The 19,808-nt window shown below is 42.8% G+C and overlaps 1 protein-coding gene across 4 annotated transcripts in view; it reads right to left on the minus strand.

The window, feature by feature from the left end:
* Positions 1 to 467: 467 nt before the first annotated feature.
* The window catches only part of slc7a4 (solute carrier family 7 member 4), a 48,580-nt gene continuing 29,239 nt past the window's right edge, over positions 468 to 19,808 (minus strand). For 2 of the 4 annotated variants that reach the window (XM_068054699.1, XM_068054700.1), the window contains exons 4-6: positions 18,583 to 18,691; positions 12,175 to 12,356; positions 468 to 3,492 (exon numbers count right to left, since the gene is read on the minus strand). In XM_068054699.1, coding sequence (XP_067910800.1) covers positions 3,199 to 3,492; positions 12,175 to 12,356; positions 18,583 to 18,691 — 585 coding nt within the window. In that variant the 3' untranslated portion in view covers positions 468 to 3,198. Of the gene's footprint in view, positions 4,420 to 12,174; positions 12,357 to 18,582; positions 18,692 to 19,808 lie in introns of all 4 variants that reach the window. The other 2 variants (XM_068054701.1, XM_068054702.1) reach the window with 2 other exon arrangements.

Consider the following 19,808-nt stretch of genomic DNA (forward strand, 5'->3'; position numbering starts at 1 on the left):
TTGAATTTGAGTTGTAGCCCATTTTATGTCACTAGCACCAGGTTGGATTCTACAACTGACAGGTGCAGTGCCAGGTTCTTAGAATGCAAGAAAACATTTATTCCCCCCACCTACCCCCAGACACTTTATACAGTCACAGTTAAGAAGTAATCTTCACACTTATAAGTTGCTTATGACTTATAGAGTGAACTGCCAATGGGGGAAATGAAGGAGGTCTTGATTCAACTATTCACCTAGGAGAAGGGCTAAAGGCCACAGTGCTGATAACCACCAAGGTACAAAACAGTAACAAACTAGAGATAATACAAAAAAGTAATGGTTGGTTCAAACCAAGCTACAACTTGGAGATTGTATGTGGAAGGGAGAGTTGACATAGATATGGTGGATCAAATGGTTTCCTTCTGTGCTGTATGTTTCCAGGGTTTTTACCCTAATATCAATTGGCTCACCCCTTTCTATCCAACAGGGGGCTGTCCGATGATGAGAGGCTGCGGTAATTGAGGTAATGTGCTATTTTGAGGTGCTGGGAAAGAATGAGCTTGAGTAGTTGTTAGTATGATGAGTCAATACAGTGAGGATTCAGAGGAGTGTTGGATGGATTTCTGAAACTTAAGAGAAGCCGGAAGTTCAGCAGAGCAATGATCATAATATAATTTATAAACAAGGGATGATAAGACTGCTACAGTGGGGAGAGAGGTATATTGAACACAAGAACACAAGAGACAAGAGCAGGAGTAGACCATATGGCCCATCGAGCCAGCCCCACCATTCAATATGATCATGGCTGATCTTAGGCTTCAATTCCACTTTCCCATCTGCTCGCCATATCCTTTGATTCCCTGAGAGACCAAAAATCTGTCTATCCCAGCCTTAAATGTATTCAATGATGATGCATCCACAACCCCTTTGGGGTAGAGAATTCCAAAGATTCACAACCCTTTGAATGAAGTAATTTCTCCTCATCTCAGTCCTAAATGATTGGCCCCTTATCCTGAGACTGTGCACCCATGTTTTAGCTTCCCTGACTAGCAGAAACAATTTCTTATGGTCTACCCTATCCAGCCCCTTCAGAATCTTGTATGTTTCAATGAGAGTGCCTCTCATTCTTCTAAACTCCAGAGAATATAGGCACAATTTATTCAGACTCTCATCGTAGGACAGCCCCCTTTGGATAGAAAGGGGTGAGCCAATTGATATTAGGGCAAAAACCCTGGAAACATACAGCACAGAAGGAAACCATTTGATCCACCATATCTATGTCAACTCTCTGCAAGAGCATTTCCCTCAGTATCTCTTAGTCCCAGGAAGATAACATATGGTCACTCTCAATGCAGGCAAGAAAGTGGCAGTGCCTGCGTGGTAAACTGAGTTTTCTTTTAGCTCATTCTCAGGAAGTGGGCATCACTGGCAAGGCCAGCATTTATTGTCCATCCCAATTGCCCTTGGTAAGCTAGTCTTGAGTCATCTTCTTGAATATAACTGAGTGGCTTGCCAGGCCATTTTAGAGTCAACCATATTGATGTGGGTCTGGAAACACATGTTGGCTAGACTGGGTCAGGACAGCAAATTTCCTTCCCTAAAGGACATTAGTAAATCAAATGGGTTTCTACAACAATTCACTATTCCTCATATAAGCTTCTTAGTCCAGATTTATATTTAATTAATTGAATTTAAATTCCCAACTGCTATGGTGAGATTTGAATTGATAACACCAGATCATTAAACCAGACTTCTGGATTATTAGCCTAGTAACATACCCACTATGCTACCATACCATTTAGCAGATCTGGTCATCAATAAAGAAATTAAAATGGCAAATATCATTGCCATACTATTAAAGAATAAGAGCATTTTAAAAGGCCAGCAATTCAATGGTTCAATAGAGTTAAGCTTGAAACTTGGTAAAACTCTTCTAACCTTTACATACAACTATTTTTTATTCATTCATGGGATGTGGGCATCGCTGGCTAGGTCAGCATTTATTGCCCATCACTAACTGCCCTTGAGAAGATGGCAGTGAGCTGCCTTCTTGAACCGTTGCGTTCTTGTTCATTAAACAGGTCACTTCAAATCAAGCATTCACATAGCATTTACATCTAAATTCCCTTCTACAACGATAAGGGTAGATTTTAATCTTGTGCGATAAAGTGATTCCAATTGCAAATCAGCAGCCTATTTTACATGTCCCGATTTTGATTTTGATTTTTATATTGTTTGACTGACAGTCAAGAATCATCCAACTGGGTTGTGATGAAACCATAGGTATAATAGGCTTAATTAGGTAGAATTTAGATATAATTAATACATTATACCTTTTAGAATTAAAGATAGAATAAATGGTCAGTTTTCAAGACTCATTGAAATTCCCTTTTAAGAGCAAAGTTAAAAATTCATAAATATCCCTGTTACAACAGAATGTGAACCAGAAACACCTTTTAAGTTAAAAAAAAAATCCATTCCAAGGTCTTCCAAAGTCTCTGCTACAATGGAATTAGAAGATGAAACACACTGAGACATCCTATGTGAGGTCAGTACTGATAACTATAAAGTTAATTAGTTGATAGTGTTAGTGATATAGACAGACTGACTCAAGAGGATGGTACAAGGTACCATAAAAAGACAATTACAGATGATAAATTACAAAATGAAATGGTGCTTACAAAAACAGATGCCAAGGAAACCCAATTACAAACATTTTGACCAGATAAAAGCTCACAACTTTGAGAGAAGGGAATTTCTAGCAAATATATTAAGTGGGAATGGTAGCTAATGATATTACCATATATGGACATCGAAAGCAGGAAAAATACACACAGAAAGGTAAAACCTACATTCTAAAAGATGAGATGATAGATTAGAAGCAGTATAAACATGAGAGTTTTGAATCAAAAAAACAGAAGTATTGAATTCCTCATCAATGCTTCTCAGCCTATGGCTGACTGCATGACAAGAGAATTCTGCTCTTAACTGAGAACGTTTTGCCTTGTTAAGCAGGAAGGCTTACTCAGGGAATTTAAGGTAAAGGTTTACTTTGAATTTTGATGGATATTCTAAAATAGTTTGCTATAACATTGTTGAGGTTGAACTTTTAGATTCTATTTTAGAAATAAGCTTATGCTTTACATCTCTTAGTAATTTTTTTTTATTCATTCATGGGAAGTGGGCGTCACTGGCTATGCCAGCATTTATTGCCCATCCCTAATTGCCCTTGCGAAGAAGGTGGTGAGCTGCCTTCTTGAACCGCTGCAGTCCATGTGAGGTAGGTACACCCACAGCGCTGTTAGGAAGGGAGTTCCAGGATTTTGACCCAGCGACAGTGAAGGAACGGCGATATAGTTCCAAGTCAGGATGCTGTATGACTTGACGGGAACTTGCAGGTGGTGATGTTCCCATGAAACTGCTGCTCTTGTCCTTCGAGGTGGTAGAGGTCGCGGGTTTGGAAGGTGCTGTCCAAGGAGCCTTGGTGCGTTGCTTCAAGAGGACATAAATAGGCTGGTGGAATGGGCGGACACGTGGCAGATGAAATTTAATGCAGAGAAATATGAAGGGATACATTTTGGTAGGAAGAATGAGGAGAGGCAATATAAAATAAAGGGTACAATTCTAAAGGGGGTGCAGGAGCAGAGGGACCTGGAGGGGTATATGTGCAAAAATCACTGAAGATGGCTGGACAGGTTGAGAAAGTGGTTAATAAGGCATACGGGATCCTGTGCTTTATAAATAGAGGCACTGAGTATAAAAACAACTAAGTTATGGGGAACCTTCACGAAACACTGGTTTGGCCTCAACTGGAGTATTGTGTCGAATTCTGGGTACCAAATCTTAGGAAGGATGTGAAGACATTAGAGAGGGTGCAGAAAAGTTCCAGGAGAATGGTTCCAAGGATGAGGGGTTTCAGTTACGAGCTAGACTGGGGAAGCTGAGGCTGTTCTCCTTAAGAGCAGAGCAGCTGAGAGGAGATTTGAAAGAGGCGTTCAAGATCATGAGGGGTCTAGGCAGAGTAGATAGGGAGCAACTGGCCCCATTGGCGGAAGCGTTGAGAACCAGAGGACACTGATTTAAGGTGAATGGCAAAAGAACGGGCGGCACAGTGGCGCAGTGGTTAGCACCGCAGCCTCACAGCTCCAGCGACCCAGGTTCAATTCTGGGTACTGCCTGTGTGGAGTTTGCAAGTTCTCCCTGCGTCTGCGTGGGTTTTCTCCGGGTGCTCCGGTTTCCTCCCACAAGCCAAGAGACTTGCAGGTTGGTAGGTAAATTGGCCATTATAAATTGCCACTAGTATAGGTAGCTGGTAGGGAAATACAGGGACAGGTGGGGATGTGGAAGGAATATGGGACTAGTGTAGGATTAGTATAAAATGGGTGGTTGATGGTCGGCACAGACTCGGTGGGCAGAAGGGCCTGTTTCAGTGCTGTATCTCTATAAAAAAAAAAGAACCAAAGGTGACATGAGGAATAACTTTTTTTTAAACGTAGCGAGTGTTTAGGATCTGGAATGCAATGCCCGAGAGTGTGGTGGAGGCAGATTCAATCATGGCTTTCAAAAGGGACTTGGATAATTATCTGAAGAGGAAAAATTGTAGGGCTACAGGGAAAAGGCAGGGGAGTGGGACTAGCTGAGTTGCTCTTGCAGAGGGCAAGCATGGACATGACGGGCTAAATGGCCTCTTTCTGTGTTGTATCTATTCTATGATTCTACAGAGAGTGGTTTTCCAAGGTGGGTTCAATCTCTGAAGATATGCATTGGTCAGTGTGCACACAGCACTGTCACACAGCTGAGACTGTGCTGATTTTGCACACCAATGTTCTCCAATTGAGGGAAAGAACTATTAGTTGCCTGGGCTGGATTTCAATCCATGTCCTTAGAGCTGAAAGGTCAATGGTACAACCCTTTGGAATCTCAATGTTGGCATCAACCCTGCCCTCCGTACTTTGTGCAGTTTCAAACTGTTATGCTCAAGTTAATTCTTAAATGCAGAGGTTGCCCCCCTCCGATTCCCCTACCTATTGGCACTGAAGAAGAGGAGGTGGAGGTTGGCACAGGTGGTCTGGGCACTGACAGCCCAGACAATTTCTCTCATTTGATTTCAGCCATCTCTTTCTTGTAATAAAGAAAAGCTCAGCTGTTGCGATCATACAAAAATCTTTGATATTGTAGTATACTTAGCCACTTAAAGTGTATTGCATGTTCAATTCTTTAATAAATAGATAAAAGTTAATAAATTGTCTCATGTAGCATTCTGTATACAACTACAAGAACCACCCCACCACCAACCCCCCCCTATCTCTGTCTCCTTAAGTGAGGAGATACTTATTGAAGAGAGTTTCCCAGACCCTTATAATATCTGGGATATTTATGACCTAGCTATAATTATTTTTTAAAATAGGCTATCGGAAAGATAGTAATATTCTCTGTTAGTTTTCTTTCTTTGAGGGAAGACTAGTTCAGTTCTTCAGACCCAAACAAGTGTCTGTAGGAATCTGTCTAGTTCGAATTTAATTAAGGGAGACTCATAGGGATGTACGCTTGATTTAGTTTAGTCCCTATATGGGGTCAAAGTCATGAATCACTTCAAGGTAATGAAGAGGCTTTTCGATTTTCAACTGGAGGGTGAAGGTGCTGCTTTGTGAAGATGCTAGCCAGCCAATGGTGGGAGCATGGGGGCAGAGTAATTAGAGACAGGAGATCCTGAGATGAAACCTCCAGGCCTACATTCAATCAGAGCTGGCAACCGTAACACAAGACCTTCTGCCTTACAAACAAGAAAAACCCAGACATGCAACTCTTACGCAGCTGGCTTGTGATCTCAGTCAGTCAGTCATGAGGATTTACAGATTGGAGAATGAATCAACTAGAGATGGTGACTTCCTGTGCATGATACTTTCCAATCTTTTCATTCCGGTATCCCTTTGTGCATCATCCATAGAGAAACGAAGTTGGGGGGTGAGGAGGGGAAGTAACTTATAAACTGGAGAGAACAATGTAACTGTTTTAATTACATTTTGAGTTGGAGTTGACAGATTTATGATTGAACACACACTTGTACTAGAAGGACATCTTGCTTCTTTTAGCGTTATTCTGTTTGTAAATGGCGAGAAGTTAGCAGCAAACATTAGGAGCTTTCTGGAAGCTAGTATATTGGTATCCTGTGCCAGGTTATAAAGAAGAATTTATGTGTTCCCTTGTCGCAATGCCTCAAAAGTGCCCACAAACAGTGAATTGCATTTGAAGTATAGTGAATGTTGGTATGGTTGGACAGGTTGGGCCTGTATCCATTAGAGTTTAGAAGAATGAGAGGTGATCCTATTGAAACATATAAGATCCTCAGGGGATTTGACAGGGTGGATGCTGAGAGGATGTTTCCCCTTGTGGGAGAGACTTGAACTAGGGGACACAGTTTAAAAACAAGGCATCTCCCATTTAAGACAGAGATAAGGAGAATTTTTCTTCTCTAAGTGTCTATGAAATTCTCTTCCCCTAAGAGCAGTGGAGGCAAGGTCACTGAATGTTTTTAATGCAGAGGTAGATAGATTCTTGATAGACAAGGAAGGCAAAGGGTATTGGGGGTAGACAGGAAAGGAGAGTTGAGACCACAATCAGATCAGCCATGAACTTATCAAATGGCGGAGCAGGATTGAAAGGCCGAATGGCCTCCTCTTGCTCCTAATTTGTATATTTGTATATTCATATGTAGGCAAACACAGCAGACATGTAGCAAGCAACAAAATAAGATGCATAGCCAATGAATGGTGTTAGTTGAAGGGGAATTATCAGCTGGGACAGCAAGACCTGGAACTTCTAAAAGGGTTCTCCTCATTTTCTGCTGAAACTTTGGCATAAGATTGGCAAAACACCTGGTAGAGAAATGGCATAAACAACTAAAAACAGGCTGCCTGGGTGGCAATCTGGTGGAGCGGTTCACCCACTCCAGTTAGAATCCACCCTGCTTTTATCTCATCAAAAGCAATGGGATGAAAACCCAGACATGCTCCACAATGGGTGCATAACCCTCTTTGCTTTCAGGCAACCACGATGAAAATGATGCCCCACCCCACCCCCCCTGCATCCCCATCCACCATTTCTCCGGGGCTTCTGGTGGGAGATCGGCAGAACCCTGCAGAAATCCAACCAACAACACCACCCCCACCCCACTCCCACTACCTCTTTAGGTTCAGATGAATAGGTGGTCAATGCATTGGTTTAACATCTCATCAAAAAAGACAGCACCTCCAACATTGCAACATTGATTGTACAAGCAAGTCTATGAATAGGACTCAAAACACATGCCAGCCTGGCCTGGACTCAACAGTCCTATTAGCTGACTTGAGCAACCCAGGAGTATATATCACCAGAACTTTCAAACAAGCACCAAGATGTAGCTTGGCTGGTGGCGAGAAGGGCCCTCCCCGTCAGATCCTTCATGCACACCTAAAGTCTCGCCCCCTCTGCACAATGCCCCCGCGGTGGCTGTGGTGGGGAAGAGACGGTTGCCCACCTCCTCCTGGAATGTGTCTTCGCAAAGCAGGTGTGGAAAGAGATGCAGTGGTTTTTGTCGAGGTTCATCCCAAGCAGCTCTGTAACACAGGAGTCTCTGCTCTACGGGCTGTTCCCAGGGACGCACACCGAGACAAAAATCAACTGCTGCTGGAGGACTATCAATTCGGTGAAAGACGCCCTTTGGTCTGCCCGAAACTTGCTGGTCTTCCAGCGCAAAGAGTTGTCCACCACCGAATGTTGCAAACTGGCACATTCCAAGGTCCAGGACTACGTGCTGAGGGACGCACTAAAGCTTGGGGCAGCCGCAGCAAAGGCTCAATGGGGAAAGACCACAGTGTAAGGTCACCCCTCCAAGCTGAACTGAGAGGCTGGATCCATGGGAAACCCCTCGAACTGTATCGGGAAAATTTTGTGTGCTGTAAATGTAAAAATGTATATGGCATGACAATGAAATGGAAGGGTTGTGAGGCAACTCATGATTGTATTGAAGGAAACTGATCATCTTTGCACTGTTTGTATTTTTTGACTTGATGCTGTTTTAAACTGTTTGGGAATGTAATTTTTACAGATTTTTATGAATAAAGTATATTTTGGAAATAAAAAAATAAAAAACTCAGGAGTATATATATGAGATACTTTGCATGACTTCAGCCTGATCTCTTCAAGGGGAAAACAGCAAAGCACCTCTGGTTTGTCTCTTAAAGCACAACAATCACCCGCAGCTTAGTTGGCGCCATGGGCAAAAGGACCATAATGCATCCCTTCAATCAGGGATTGGCATAGGATGTGTGAACCTTTACAAAGGAATGAACAAAAAGCTTGAAGGGAAAATGTAAGTTGAAGAAGTACCATATATTCAGCTTAAAGGAGTTGTGAGTGAAGCAGTATTTTTGACGAATGTGTAAAGGAGTCAAGGATAATATGAGGTTAATGTGAAGCAGCTCAGTGTGGAGCACATCCAATTCTGGGTGAGAAGGGCGATTTAAAGGTGCACTGAAGCCTGTCATGGGTTTTTGCTCATTCTTCAGGCATTGCTGTAATCTGCTTCTAATGTGATTAAGTGTTTAGTTTTATTCAGTTAAAAGGGATTGTACTGAGTTGCATGTGTAGAAGTATATCCACCTGTAAATACGTAAGACAGGAGTGGTTTTAGAGTGCACGTTAGTTTAAATCTGACTTGCAAATTGTACTGAATGACTCCTGACCCTGTCTGCAGCAAGCTGGATAAAGAGCGTGGCTGATGTAACAGGAGGCAGTCTGTGAGGGTCGAGCAAGTGGTGCTGGCAATGGAGATTGATTGCTTCCATGTCCAATAAATGTAGCAGTGGTGACTATAGGGTAGAAATTTTCATACCAGCGCAGAAGCCATAAGGCTAGCTCAGGGTGACTGAAGCATTCTTTAATTTGCTAACATGCAAGCCTGGGGCGACATTGCGAGATCAGCTACTTAGCATATGACCAGCATGGATTAGGCTTGGTATAAGCAGCTGGTTTGCTGCGGGGTAAGGTGGGATATTTGGCATATAACTCCTAAAGTTGCTGCTATTTACAAGGAAGCCTTAAAGGCATGTCCTTTTGGAGAATGATCACTTCAATGTCAAAATTGTGAGACAAGGCAGAAGATGAGGGGTTTTAATAGAGTAGACAGGGACAAACTGTTTCCATTGGCAAGAGGCTCAAAACTAGAGGACACAGATTTAAGGTAACTGATTTTAAAAAAACAGGGGGTTGGGGAGAAGATGAGGAGACATTTATTTGCACAGCAAGTTGTTGTTATCTGGAATTTGCTGGGTGGTGGAAGCAGTTTCAATAGTAACTTTCAAAAGAGAACTGGAAAAATACTTGAAAAGGAAAAAAAATTGAAGGGCTACAGGGAAAGAGTGGGAGAATGGGACTAATTAGATAGCTCTTGCAAAGAGCTGGCATAGCACAATGGGCCGAATGTCCTCCTTCTGTGCTGTATCATTCTATGTAATAGGACAGCACGTTTTGAAGATACACCTCCAGGTGGGTGCAGCAAAGGAAGCTTATCCTCTTTTGGGACAGAAGATTTTATTTATAGTACAACTTAAGAGAATGTTACCTTGAGCAATAAAATCACAAATATGACGATTGCACCAGATTCGTTGGCTCCTTGTCCTGTAAGGATCCGGCCCCTTTCAAAAATGTGACCTACTTTCCTTGTCTCTTTCACCTCAGAAATCTTATTACCTATTCGCCCAGTCAATGAGCTGCTCATTTAGCTCCAAGGGTAAGTGCCAGGCAGTCTACCCCACTTCCCTACGACCCTGCCCCAACCCCTCCCTCCCTTTCTGGAAACAAAACACTATTTAGCATAGTTCGAGAGCTGGGATGTTTACGGAGAAGGGTGGTTGAGGCCAGAACTTTAGGCTCATTGAACAAACAGAATGTTGTAATAGGAAGATGGAAGATTTAGCGGGTAGATTTTGAACTCTCCAACCAGTCATGCAAACATACAAAATTAATGAAAAGACCAGCTGGCTCATCAGCCGCCCATTTTGTTGATAACAAAGGCATGTGTGTTTTTATAACGGACAGCCATTCTTTCGGGCCAGTTTTATGCCAGGGAGGTAGGTTGACAATCTGTCCCTTGATATTCTTGAAGGGTAGGTTCAAAACAGCCAAAGGGCCTTCATTACCTGATTTCTTTTTGTTACAATTTTAAATCTAATATTAAGAGTCTACTTTTTTTTATTTGTTCTTGGGACGTGAGCATCGCTGGCAAGGCTAATTGCCCTTGAGAAGATGGTGGTGAGCTGCCTTTTTGAACAGCTGCAGTCCATCTGGGGTAGGTACACCCACAGTGCTGTTAGGAAGGGAGTTCCAGGATTTTGACCTACCAACAGTGAACAATCGGCGATATAGTTCCAGGCCAGGATGGTGTGTGGCTTGTTGGGGAACTTGCAGGTGATGATATTCCCATGCATCCCATACCCTTGTCCTTCTAGGTGATAGAGGTTGTGGGTTTGGGACGTTGCTGCAGTGCATCTTGTAGATGGTACACACTGCTGCCACTGTGCGTCAGTGGTGGAGGGAGTGAATGTTTAGGTGATGGATGAGGTGCCAATGAAGTGGCCTGCTTTGTCCACGTTGAGCTTCTTGAATGTTGAGGGTCCTGCTACTCATGGACCTCCATGTTATTGCTCATAGTGTGTTGAAAGATACTGCTGGAGCTTGTGTTTTTTTATATCTTTTTTTCTGTGGGATGTGGGCATCCTTGAGCTGAGTGGCTTGCTAGGCCATTTCAGAGGACATTTTAAGAGTCAACCACATTGCTGTGGGTCTGAAGTCACATGTAGGCCAGACCAGGTAAGGACAGCAGATTTCCTTCCCTAAAGGACATCAGTGAATCAGATGGGTTTTTACAACAATTGGCAATGGTTTGGTTTCATGGTTATTGGCAATGGTTTCATGGTTACCATTAGACTAGCTTCTAATTCCAGATTTATTAATTGAATTCAAATTTCACCATCTGCCATGGTGGGATTCGAACCCTTGTCCCCAGAGCATTAGCCTGGGCTCTGGATTACTAGCCTAGTCACATTACCACTACACCACCGCCTACCCTGTAAGAGATGAGAGAGATTTGGTGAGAGCCACTGAAGCAATTGGATAAAGGTGGAGCATTTTTTTTGATTGGTTCCAAATTGGAGCCAATTGATAAGTGGCAAGATATTTTTGATTGGTTCCTGAGAAATTTGAGCCAATCACAAAAGCAGACTAGAATTTTGTTCTGAGTTACAGACACATTTAAAATGCAACACACATTATACAAAAAGCTTTGGAAAGGTTAGCAAACCTACAGCAGTTCTACTCCTGCTACGTCAGAGGATATGCTGTTTTATAAGAGGAACACTATCTAATGCAAAACACAATTTTAGCACTCTTGTGCTAAAATGTAGTTGTGTGTTCCTTTAAGGCTACAAAGTACAAAGTAAACACTGGGTGAGTTCTTGCAGAGGTCAATTAAGTAATGGGTGATCCTGGAGCGCTCTTTTGCATCTCTTTGAATTATGATACAAACATAATCCCTGAAGCTACATAGGCTCATATGACAAATATTGGACAATTTTCATACAGTATACACGGACCCATTAAATCTGTGTTTACTGAATAGTTCTCACAGCAAGTGGTGATATTACAAGCACGTATCTCCTTTTAATATACATCTAATGGGATAGAGTTGTTTCTACAAAGTGTTTTCTTTGCTTTCTCAATCTTTCCCCTACTATACCGGATAACAGGACGGGGGAAAGAGAGAGAAGTTGACTCAATTGAATCAAATGGGGAAAAATAATTCAGTGCTGTAGGGAAGATTTGGGCCCTGAAGTGACACTTTTGGGATGCTTGTGTATGAGTGTTTATCTGATAATCTTTGCTCTGCTATTTTAGTGGAGGTGCTATCCTATATACTTCAAATGAATTAACGTCTCTTTTTCCTTTAATTTGGCAGACAAACTAACGCTAGCAGATGTTGTAAAAGCTCATGGGTGAAACAAGAAAGATGCAGCACATGTCTACAACCTGTGTGCCAGCAACCTGGTGAAAATGCTGTGGTGCAGGTCTAACTGGCTGCCCTTGGAATAACATCGATGATTGGAAGCGGGGAATCCTCCATCGAAGAGTGTCTGGCCAAGCTCGCTACTATCTACTCACTTCTTCTCCAGTGACTTCCGCCACGCCCATGGTGTCCTGGGGGTCAGGCTGTACGGTTTGGACCGTTTCCACCAAGCTGCCGCTAGGAAGGACGACATACCGGGCGACGACATTCCGCGGTTTCGGCTCCTTCAGGTTCTCCTTGCTGTGCCAGATCCCGTAACCGAAATAGATAACAAAACCTTTCAATGGACGAAAGAGTGTTAGAAGCTTCCAAAGTCACCACATTTACCAAGACTGATAGTTCTCAACAACAACATTTTGCATTTATAGAGCGCCTTTAATGTAGTAAAACATTCCACTACATTTCACAGAAATGGTATCAGACAAAATTTGACCCCAAGCCACATAAGGCGATATTAGGGCAGCACCTAAGATTTGTCCAGTGTTGCCGGATTCTCTCCCCTCATAGCACTAGTATGTGGTATTGATTGTATGATAGCAATCTGATTTGTAATTTATTGTCATATGCTTAAATCTCTGTAAGCTTACACTTATCCTGGCAGAATATTTGTGATAACCTCTCCATCATACAATACACCTTTTCCACCCCATCCCTCCCCTTGCCCACCCTCCCCTTCTCCCCAGCTACTCCCGTCCTCTCCAGGAGGTGATAATTCTGGGTATGGTACACAGTCCCACAAATATAAGCAGGCCAAGTGTCTATTCTCCCCGTGTGAGCCTAGCCGGTGGACTGTTGTTAGGCAAGTTGATAGGATATAGGTGCATCCAGGCCAAGCATGATCCGGTCTTTGTACACCTTTTCCAAGCATGCACTTTCTAGGGGTTAATGATCAGAAGTAAGAGCTCAGAATGTTCCCATCCCCCTCCCTAGACCAATGGCACTGAGGCAAATTATAACTCCCTAGTTGCTGAGATCAGTTAACTCGACACAAAGGCACCTGAGCATTCATCAACTGTGTTATGGTATGGAGCTGTTTGCTATTCTTAGTTACTGTGGTTCCACACTTTACATTAAAAAAACAACTTTACTTCTATGGTTTTTTTACAAAGCAGGCCGATCCCTATTGTCACAGGACCAAGCGATGGGTAAAAATTGGGCAAAAATATGCTTTTCAATCTTAAGAACATGAGAAATTTGACAGCAAACTGCCTAGAAACTGTACTCCATCTGGACTCTATCATGTTTCCAGTGGAAGAAGAGTCAGTAACGAGAGGACACAGATTTAAGGTGACTGGCAAAGGAACCAGAGGCAATATGAGGAAAAATTTATTTTACACAGTGAGTTGTAATCTGGAACTCACTGCCTGAAAGGGCGATGGAAGCAGATTCAATAGTAACATTCAAAGGAGAATTGGATAAATACTTGAAAAAGATACAGCGCTAGGGGGAAAAGAGCAGGGGGGTAAAGGGACTAATTGGATAGCTCTTTCAAAGAGCCAGCACAGGCACGATGGGCCAAATGGCCTCTTTCTATGCTGTTTCATTCTATGATTCTATGAATTTCCTCCCACACCACTGGAAGTGCATATTGCGAAATTGCACATCACTGATCTATGATTTCCCACCTGTTCATTTTAATTTAATTCTGTCCTTACTTCCCCTGAAAGAAGGAAATTGAGAGTTTGTCATTGGAATATACAAGATGGTCAATAGTATAAAACAACAACAGTTTGCATTTATATAGCACCTTTAACATAGTAAAATGTCTCAAGACACTTCACAGGAGCAATTATCAAACAAGATTTGACACCAAGCCCCATACAGAGAGATTAGGACAGGTGACCAAAGGCTGGGTCAAAGTGGTCAAAGAAGTAGGTTTTAAGGAGCATTTTAAAGGAAATGAAGAACTTGGTGGTGCAGTGGGTTTGACACTGGCCTTTCACTTTCTCGGTTCAAATACAACACCAGCCTGACAGATGAAAATCTCTTCAGTCAGTTGGTGGTAAGAATGGGTATTCAGTTCTTAATGGCTTTGGGTTTACAGCAAAAAACTGCTTTAATTTGGAAGATTTGGCAAGGACACCCAGTCAAGTGAGGGAAATGGAAATTAGCAAAAAATGCCATGCTGCTTCTATATGGTGTGCTCTTCTGGGGCTGAGGCACCGGGCTGGTGCAGAGTAGAGGCAGATGTGCTAAAGTGCAATTATCATGGGTGATTTTAATCTGCATATAGACTGGACAAATCAAATTGGCAAGAGTAACATGGAAGACGAATTTGTAGAGTGCATCAGGGATTGTTTCTGAGAGCACTATGTTGCAAAACCAACCCAGGAGCAGACTATTTTAGATTTGATATTGTGTAATGAGGTAGGATTAATAAGCGATTTTGTAGTTAAGGATCCTTTGGGGGGAAGCGATCATAACATGGTAGAATCTCAAATTCAGTTTGAGGGTGAGCAACTGGGGTCTCAAACCAGTGTCTTCAACTTAAATGAGGGCAATTACAGAGGTATAAAGAAAGAGTTGTTTAAAGCGGGCTGGGAAAATAGACTACAGGAAAAGTCAGTAGATGAGCAGTGGCAGACTTTTAAGCAGATATTTCATAACACTCAGCAAACATTTATTCCAGTCAGAAGGAAGGACTCGATGAGAACAATGAACCACCCGTGGATAACAAAGGATGTTAAGGAGAGTATCAAATCAAAAACAAAGGCGTACAAAGCGGCAAAAGAGAGTGGTAGGCCAGAGGATTGGGAATATTTTAGAAACCAGCAGCGGATGATTAGAAACTAATAAAGAAGGAGAAAATTGATTATGAGAGTAAATTGGCAAGAAATATAAAAACAAACAGTAAGAGCTTTTACGGGCATATTAAAAGGAAGACAGTAGCTAAAGTAAGTGTGGGAACCTTAGAGGATGAGACTGGGGAATTAATAACAGGGGACAGGGAAATGGCAGATAATTTAAACCAATATTTTGCATCGGTCTTCACGGTTAAGGACACTATAAACATCTTAACAATAATAGAGGAGCAAACTGTAAATGGGAGGGAGGAACTTGTAACAATCTCTATCACGAGTGTAAAGGTCCTGGACAAACTAATGGGACTAAAGGCAGACAAGTCACCAGGACCTGATGGTCTGCATCCAAGGGTTTCAAAAGAAGTGGCTGAAGAGATAGTGGAGGCATTGGTCATAATATACCAAAACTCACTGGATTCCAGTAGGGTACCAGCGGATTGGAAAACCGCTAGTGTGACGCCCTGTTCAAGAAAGGAGAGAGACAGAAAGCAGGAAACTATAGATCAGTTAGCTTAACATCTATCACTGGGAAAATGCTAGAGTCCATTATTAAGGAAGAAATAGCAGGACATTTAGAAAAACATAATGCAATCAAACAGAGTCAACATGGTTTTATGAAAGGGAAATCATGTTTGACAAATTTGTTAGAGTTCTTTGAGGAAATAACAAGCAGAGTGGATAAAGGGGAACCAGTAGATGTAGTGTATTTTGGAGGCTTGCTACCCCACCCGAACCCAACGGGACCCGACGACATGTGTCGGGTTCGGGTCGGGTCGGGCCCATCTTCAGGGTACGACATTTGGGCTTGGGTCAGGTCGGGCCGGACACACACAATAAGTGCTCTGCTGGTAAGTATTGAAATTTTAAAAACTTACCTGAGCTAGGAGTCCGGGACGAAACTGAGTCTGCGCAGTGAGCAAGTGACATCATCGCGCATGTACTGCAGCTTCGTGGAGATTCCGAGTCCAAAGGTAAGTAAAGGGATGGTCGTGTCGGGTCAAGTCGAGTTAGGGCGGGTTCGGATCGTGTCGGGTTCGGGGCAAAATCGGAGGGGCTCGGGCTGGGTCGGGCTCGGGTCCGCAGTGGTTCGGTCGGGTTCGGGTCGGGTTCTTTTTTCCCGACCTGAGCAGGCCTCTAGTGTATTTGGATTTTCAGAAGGCATTCGATAAGGTGCAATATAAAAGGTTATTGCACAAAATAAGAGCTCAGGGTATTAGGGGTAATGTGTTGGCATGAATTGAGGGTTGGCTAACACACAGAAGGCAGAGAGTTGGGATTAATGAGTCTTTTTCAGGTTGGAAAGCCGTAACTAGTGGGGTACCACAAGTATCGGTCCTAGGGCCTCAATTATTTCTTATCTATATTAATGACTTGGGGGAAGGGACAGAGTGTAGTGTATCCAAATTTGCTGACGATACAAAAATAGGTGGGAAGGCATGTTGTGATGAGAACACAAAGAATCTGCAAAGGGCTATAGATAGGTTAAGTGAGTGGGCAAAAACTTGGCAGATGGAGTTCAATGTGGGAAAGTGTGGGGTAATCCACTTTGGTAGGAAGAATAAAAAGGCAGATTATTATTTAGATGGAGAAAGACTACAAAACACTGCAGTACAGAGGGATGAGTGTTCTTGTGCATGAAACACAAAAGGTTAGCATGCAGGTGCAGCAAGTAATTAGGAAGGCAAATGGAATTTTGGCCTTTAGTGCTAGAGGGTTAGAGTTTAAAAATAGGGAAGTCTTGTTACAACTGTACAGGGTGTTGGTGAAGCCACACCTAGAGTACTGCATACAGTTTTGGTCTCCTTATTTAAGGAAGGATATACTAGCATTGGAGGCAGTTCAGAAAAGGTTCACTAGGCTGATTCCTGGCATGAAGGGGTTGTCTTATCAAGAACGGCTAAACAGGTTAGGCCTTTATTCATTGGAGTTTAGAAGAATGAGAGGTGATCTCATTGAAACATATAAGATTCTAAGGGGGCTTGACAGGGTAAATGTTGAGAATATGTTTCCACTGGTGGGGGATTCTCGAACTAGGGGACGTAGTTACAGAATAAGGGGGCACACATTTAAAACTGAGATGCGAAGGAATTTCTTCTCTCAGAGGATGGCAAATCTCTGGAATTCTCTACCTCAGACAGTTGTGGAGGCTAGGTCACTAAATGTATTTAAGGAGGAGATAGATAGATTTTTGAAATCTCGGGGAGTCGAGGGTTAGGCGGAGCAGGCCCGAAAGAGGAGTTGTGGCCTGGGACCGATCAGCCATGATCTTATTGAATGGTGGGACAGGCTTGAGGGGCTGAATGGCCTACTGCTGCTCCTATTTCTTATGTTCTTATGTTCTTTGTGCTGACAGTGGGGATCTGGAATGGAAATTCTTCCATTCCCCAGTTTGATGATCATCAAAAGTAGGTAAATCTGGAACACTCCTTCGAACTAACCTATGACAGGAGGACAAGATGCACAGGATCAAACTAATAAAGAGAAATGTTAGGACCGATGCCAGGAAAATCTTCACACAAATTATGATCAATGCAAGAGATAGAATTCTGAGTTTAATACAATGAGCTTAAACCCTGAAACCATTTAAGAACCAGCTGGATACTGGATTGAATGAACTATAGGGTCTTTTTGCACGGAAGATCTAAAAATGAGCCAAATAACCTTCTGTACTTAACATGTGAGTAATAAAGTTAAAAATCCCGGTGAGGGGAGAATACCTAGAGCTACAGAGAATCATACAGCACAGAGGGGACCACACTTTAGGAAGGATGTGAAGGCATTAAAGTGGATGCAGAAAAGATTTAGGAGAATGGCTCTAGGGATGACAGACTTCAGTTACGTGGATAGATTGGAGAAACTGGGGCTGTTCTCCTTAGAGCAGAGAAGGTTGAGAGGAGATTTGACAGAGATATTTGAAATCATGAGGGGTGTGAACAGAGTGGATCGGGAGAAACTGTACCAGAGGACACTGATTTAAGATGAATGGCAAAAGAACCGTGAGGAAAAACTGTTTTACGCCAGAAGTGGTTAGGATCTGGAATGCACTGCCAGAGAGTGTGGTGGAGACAGATTCAATCCTGCTTTTCGAAAGGATATTCGACAATTATCTGAAGGGAAAAAATTTGCAGGGCTACGGGGGAAATGCGAGGAGTGGGACTAGCTGAGGGCTCTTGCAGAGAGCCGGCACGGACATGACTGGCTGAATGGCCTCTTCCTATGCCATTCTATAATTCTAGAATTCTATTAGAGGGAGGCCATTTGGTCCATCATGTCTATGCTGGCTCTCTGAAAGCTATCAATTGGCCCCATTCGTCTGCTCTTTCCCCAGAGCCCTGCAATTTTTTTTCCCTTTTTATATTTATCTAATTCCCTTTTGAAAGTTACTACTGAATCTGCTTCCACTGTTCTTTCAGGCAGCACATTCCAGATCACAACAACTAATACTGTAAAGAAATTTCATGCAATTTTACATGAGGTGACAGCTCTTATATTGCTACTGCATTTCTCATGATGGATTACCAGTAACTTTGTGATAATCCCTTGCCAACATGGAGAGTTGGATAGGAGATAGGGCTGTGGAAACTATAGCCCAGATTCCCCAACCAATGACCACCAATACCAGGTCAACACGCCATCATGGAAACCTGGTATTGGCGAATACTTGACATGTAGAAATAAGTTTTAAAAGAAAAGTTGTCATACCTACAGCCATCCAAACTGCAAATCTCACCCAAGTCAGTAAACTCAGCTTTAACATCAGGTGCACATTCAGTAAAATACTGATAGCAGGAACCAAGGGCACCAGAGGAACCTGCAGAAAGAAAATTAGTAAGGATCTGATCAGTGATACAACTCATCTTCAATTTTATCAAAAAATTATAGTATCATCCCCAATCATTTACCAACTGATTGGTAAAACCACAAGCCAGATAAACCAGATGGTTGTAGTCCTCAATCCCAGTTTGCACTTTAGCTGATCTCAGTTTTGGAGGCGGTAATGTCATTACAATTGGCCTCAGTGCCCTTGAGGGGGATCAGCTGTGGCTCAGTGCGTAACACTCTCACCTCTGAGTCAGAAAGCTGAGAGATGAAGTCCCAATCTGGAGACTGGAGCACAAAACCCAGACTCAGCATTGATATGGACTTTGCACAATCGGAGGTGGCATTTTTCAGATGAGATGTTAAAACCGAGGTTTTGTCTGCCCTCTTGGGTAGATGTTAGAAATCCCTTGCAATATTTCAAAGTAAGCAGGGGAGATCCCCCAGAGTCCTGGCCAATATTTATCCATTAACCGTCATCATTAATACAGATTCAATACAGGTCATTGTCACATTTCTGTTTGTGGGACCTTGCTGTGTTTTTTAAAATTCATTCATGGGGATGTGAGCATCACTGGCAAGGCCAGCATTTACTGCCCAACCCTAACAGCCCTTGTGAAAGTGATGGTGAGCCGTTACCTTGAACTGCTGCCGTCCATGTAATGTAGGTAGACACACAGTGCTGTCAGAGAGGGAGTCCAGGTTTTTGACCCAGCGACAGAGAATAAATGGTGAGATAGTACACAATTTGGCTGCTGTATTTCCTACAGTGCAACTGCACCTATACTTCTAAAGTACTTAATTGGCTGTAAAGCCCTATAGGATGTCCTAAGGTTGTGGAAGGTGCTGCACAAATGCAAGTCTTTCTTTTACTTTCTGGGCTAGGAAGGTGGAAAATGGCCAATAGTGTCTGGGTGCAATCCAATGTCTCTAGGAGGAAAGTGCTGGTGGGTGAACATCAGGTGACAGCAGGTTTGTGCTTAGCTGTGTGCATAGTCCTTGTATAGTCAAATAACCTGCCCACAGTCATCCAGTCATTGGCTGCAGCCTGGAGAATAGCTACTCATGTCAGATGGCAGAGTGTGACTGTCGCACATGTAACCTAACCC

Source organism: Heterodontus francisci, chromosome 23, assembly GCF_036365525.1.
Source record: "Heterodontus francisci isolate sHetFra1 chromosome 23, sHetFra1.hap1, whole genome shotgun sequence".
In the NCBI taxonomy this organism is placed as follows: domain Eukaryota; kingdom Metazoa; phylum Chordata; class Chondrichthyes; order Heterodontiformes; family Heterodontidae; genus Heterodontus; species Heterodontus francisci.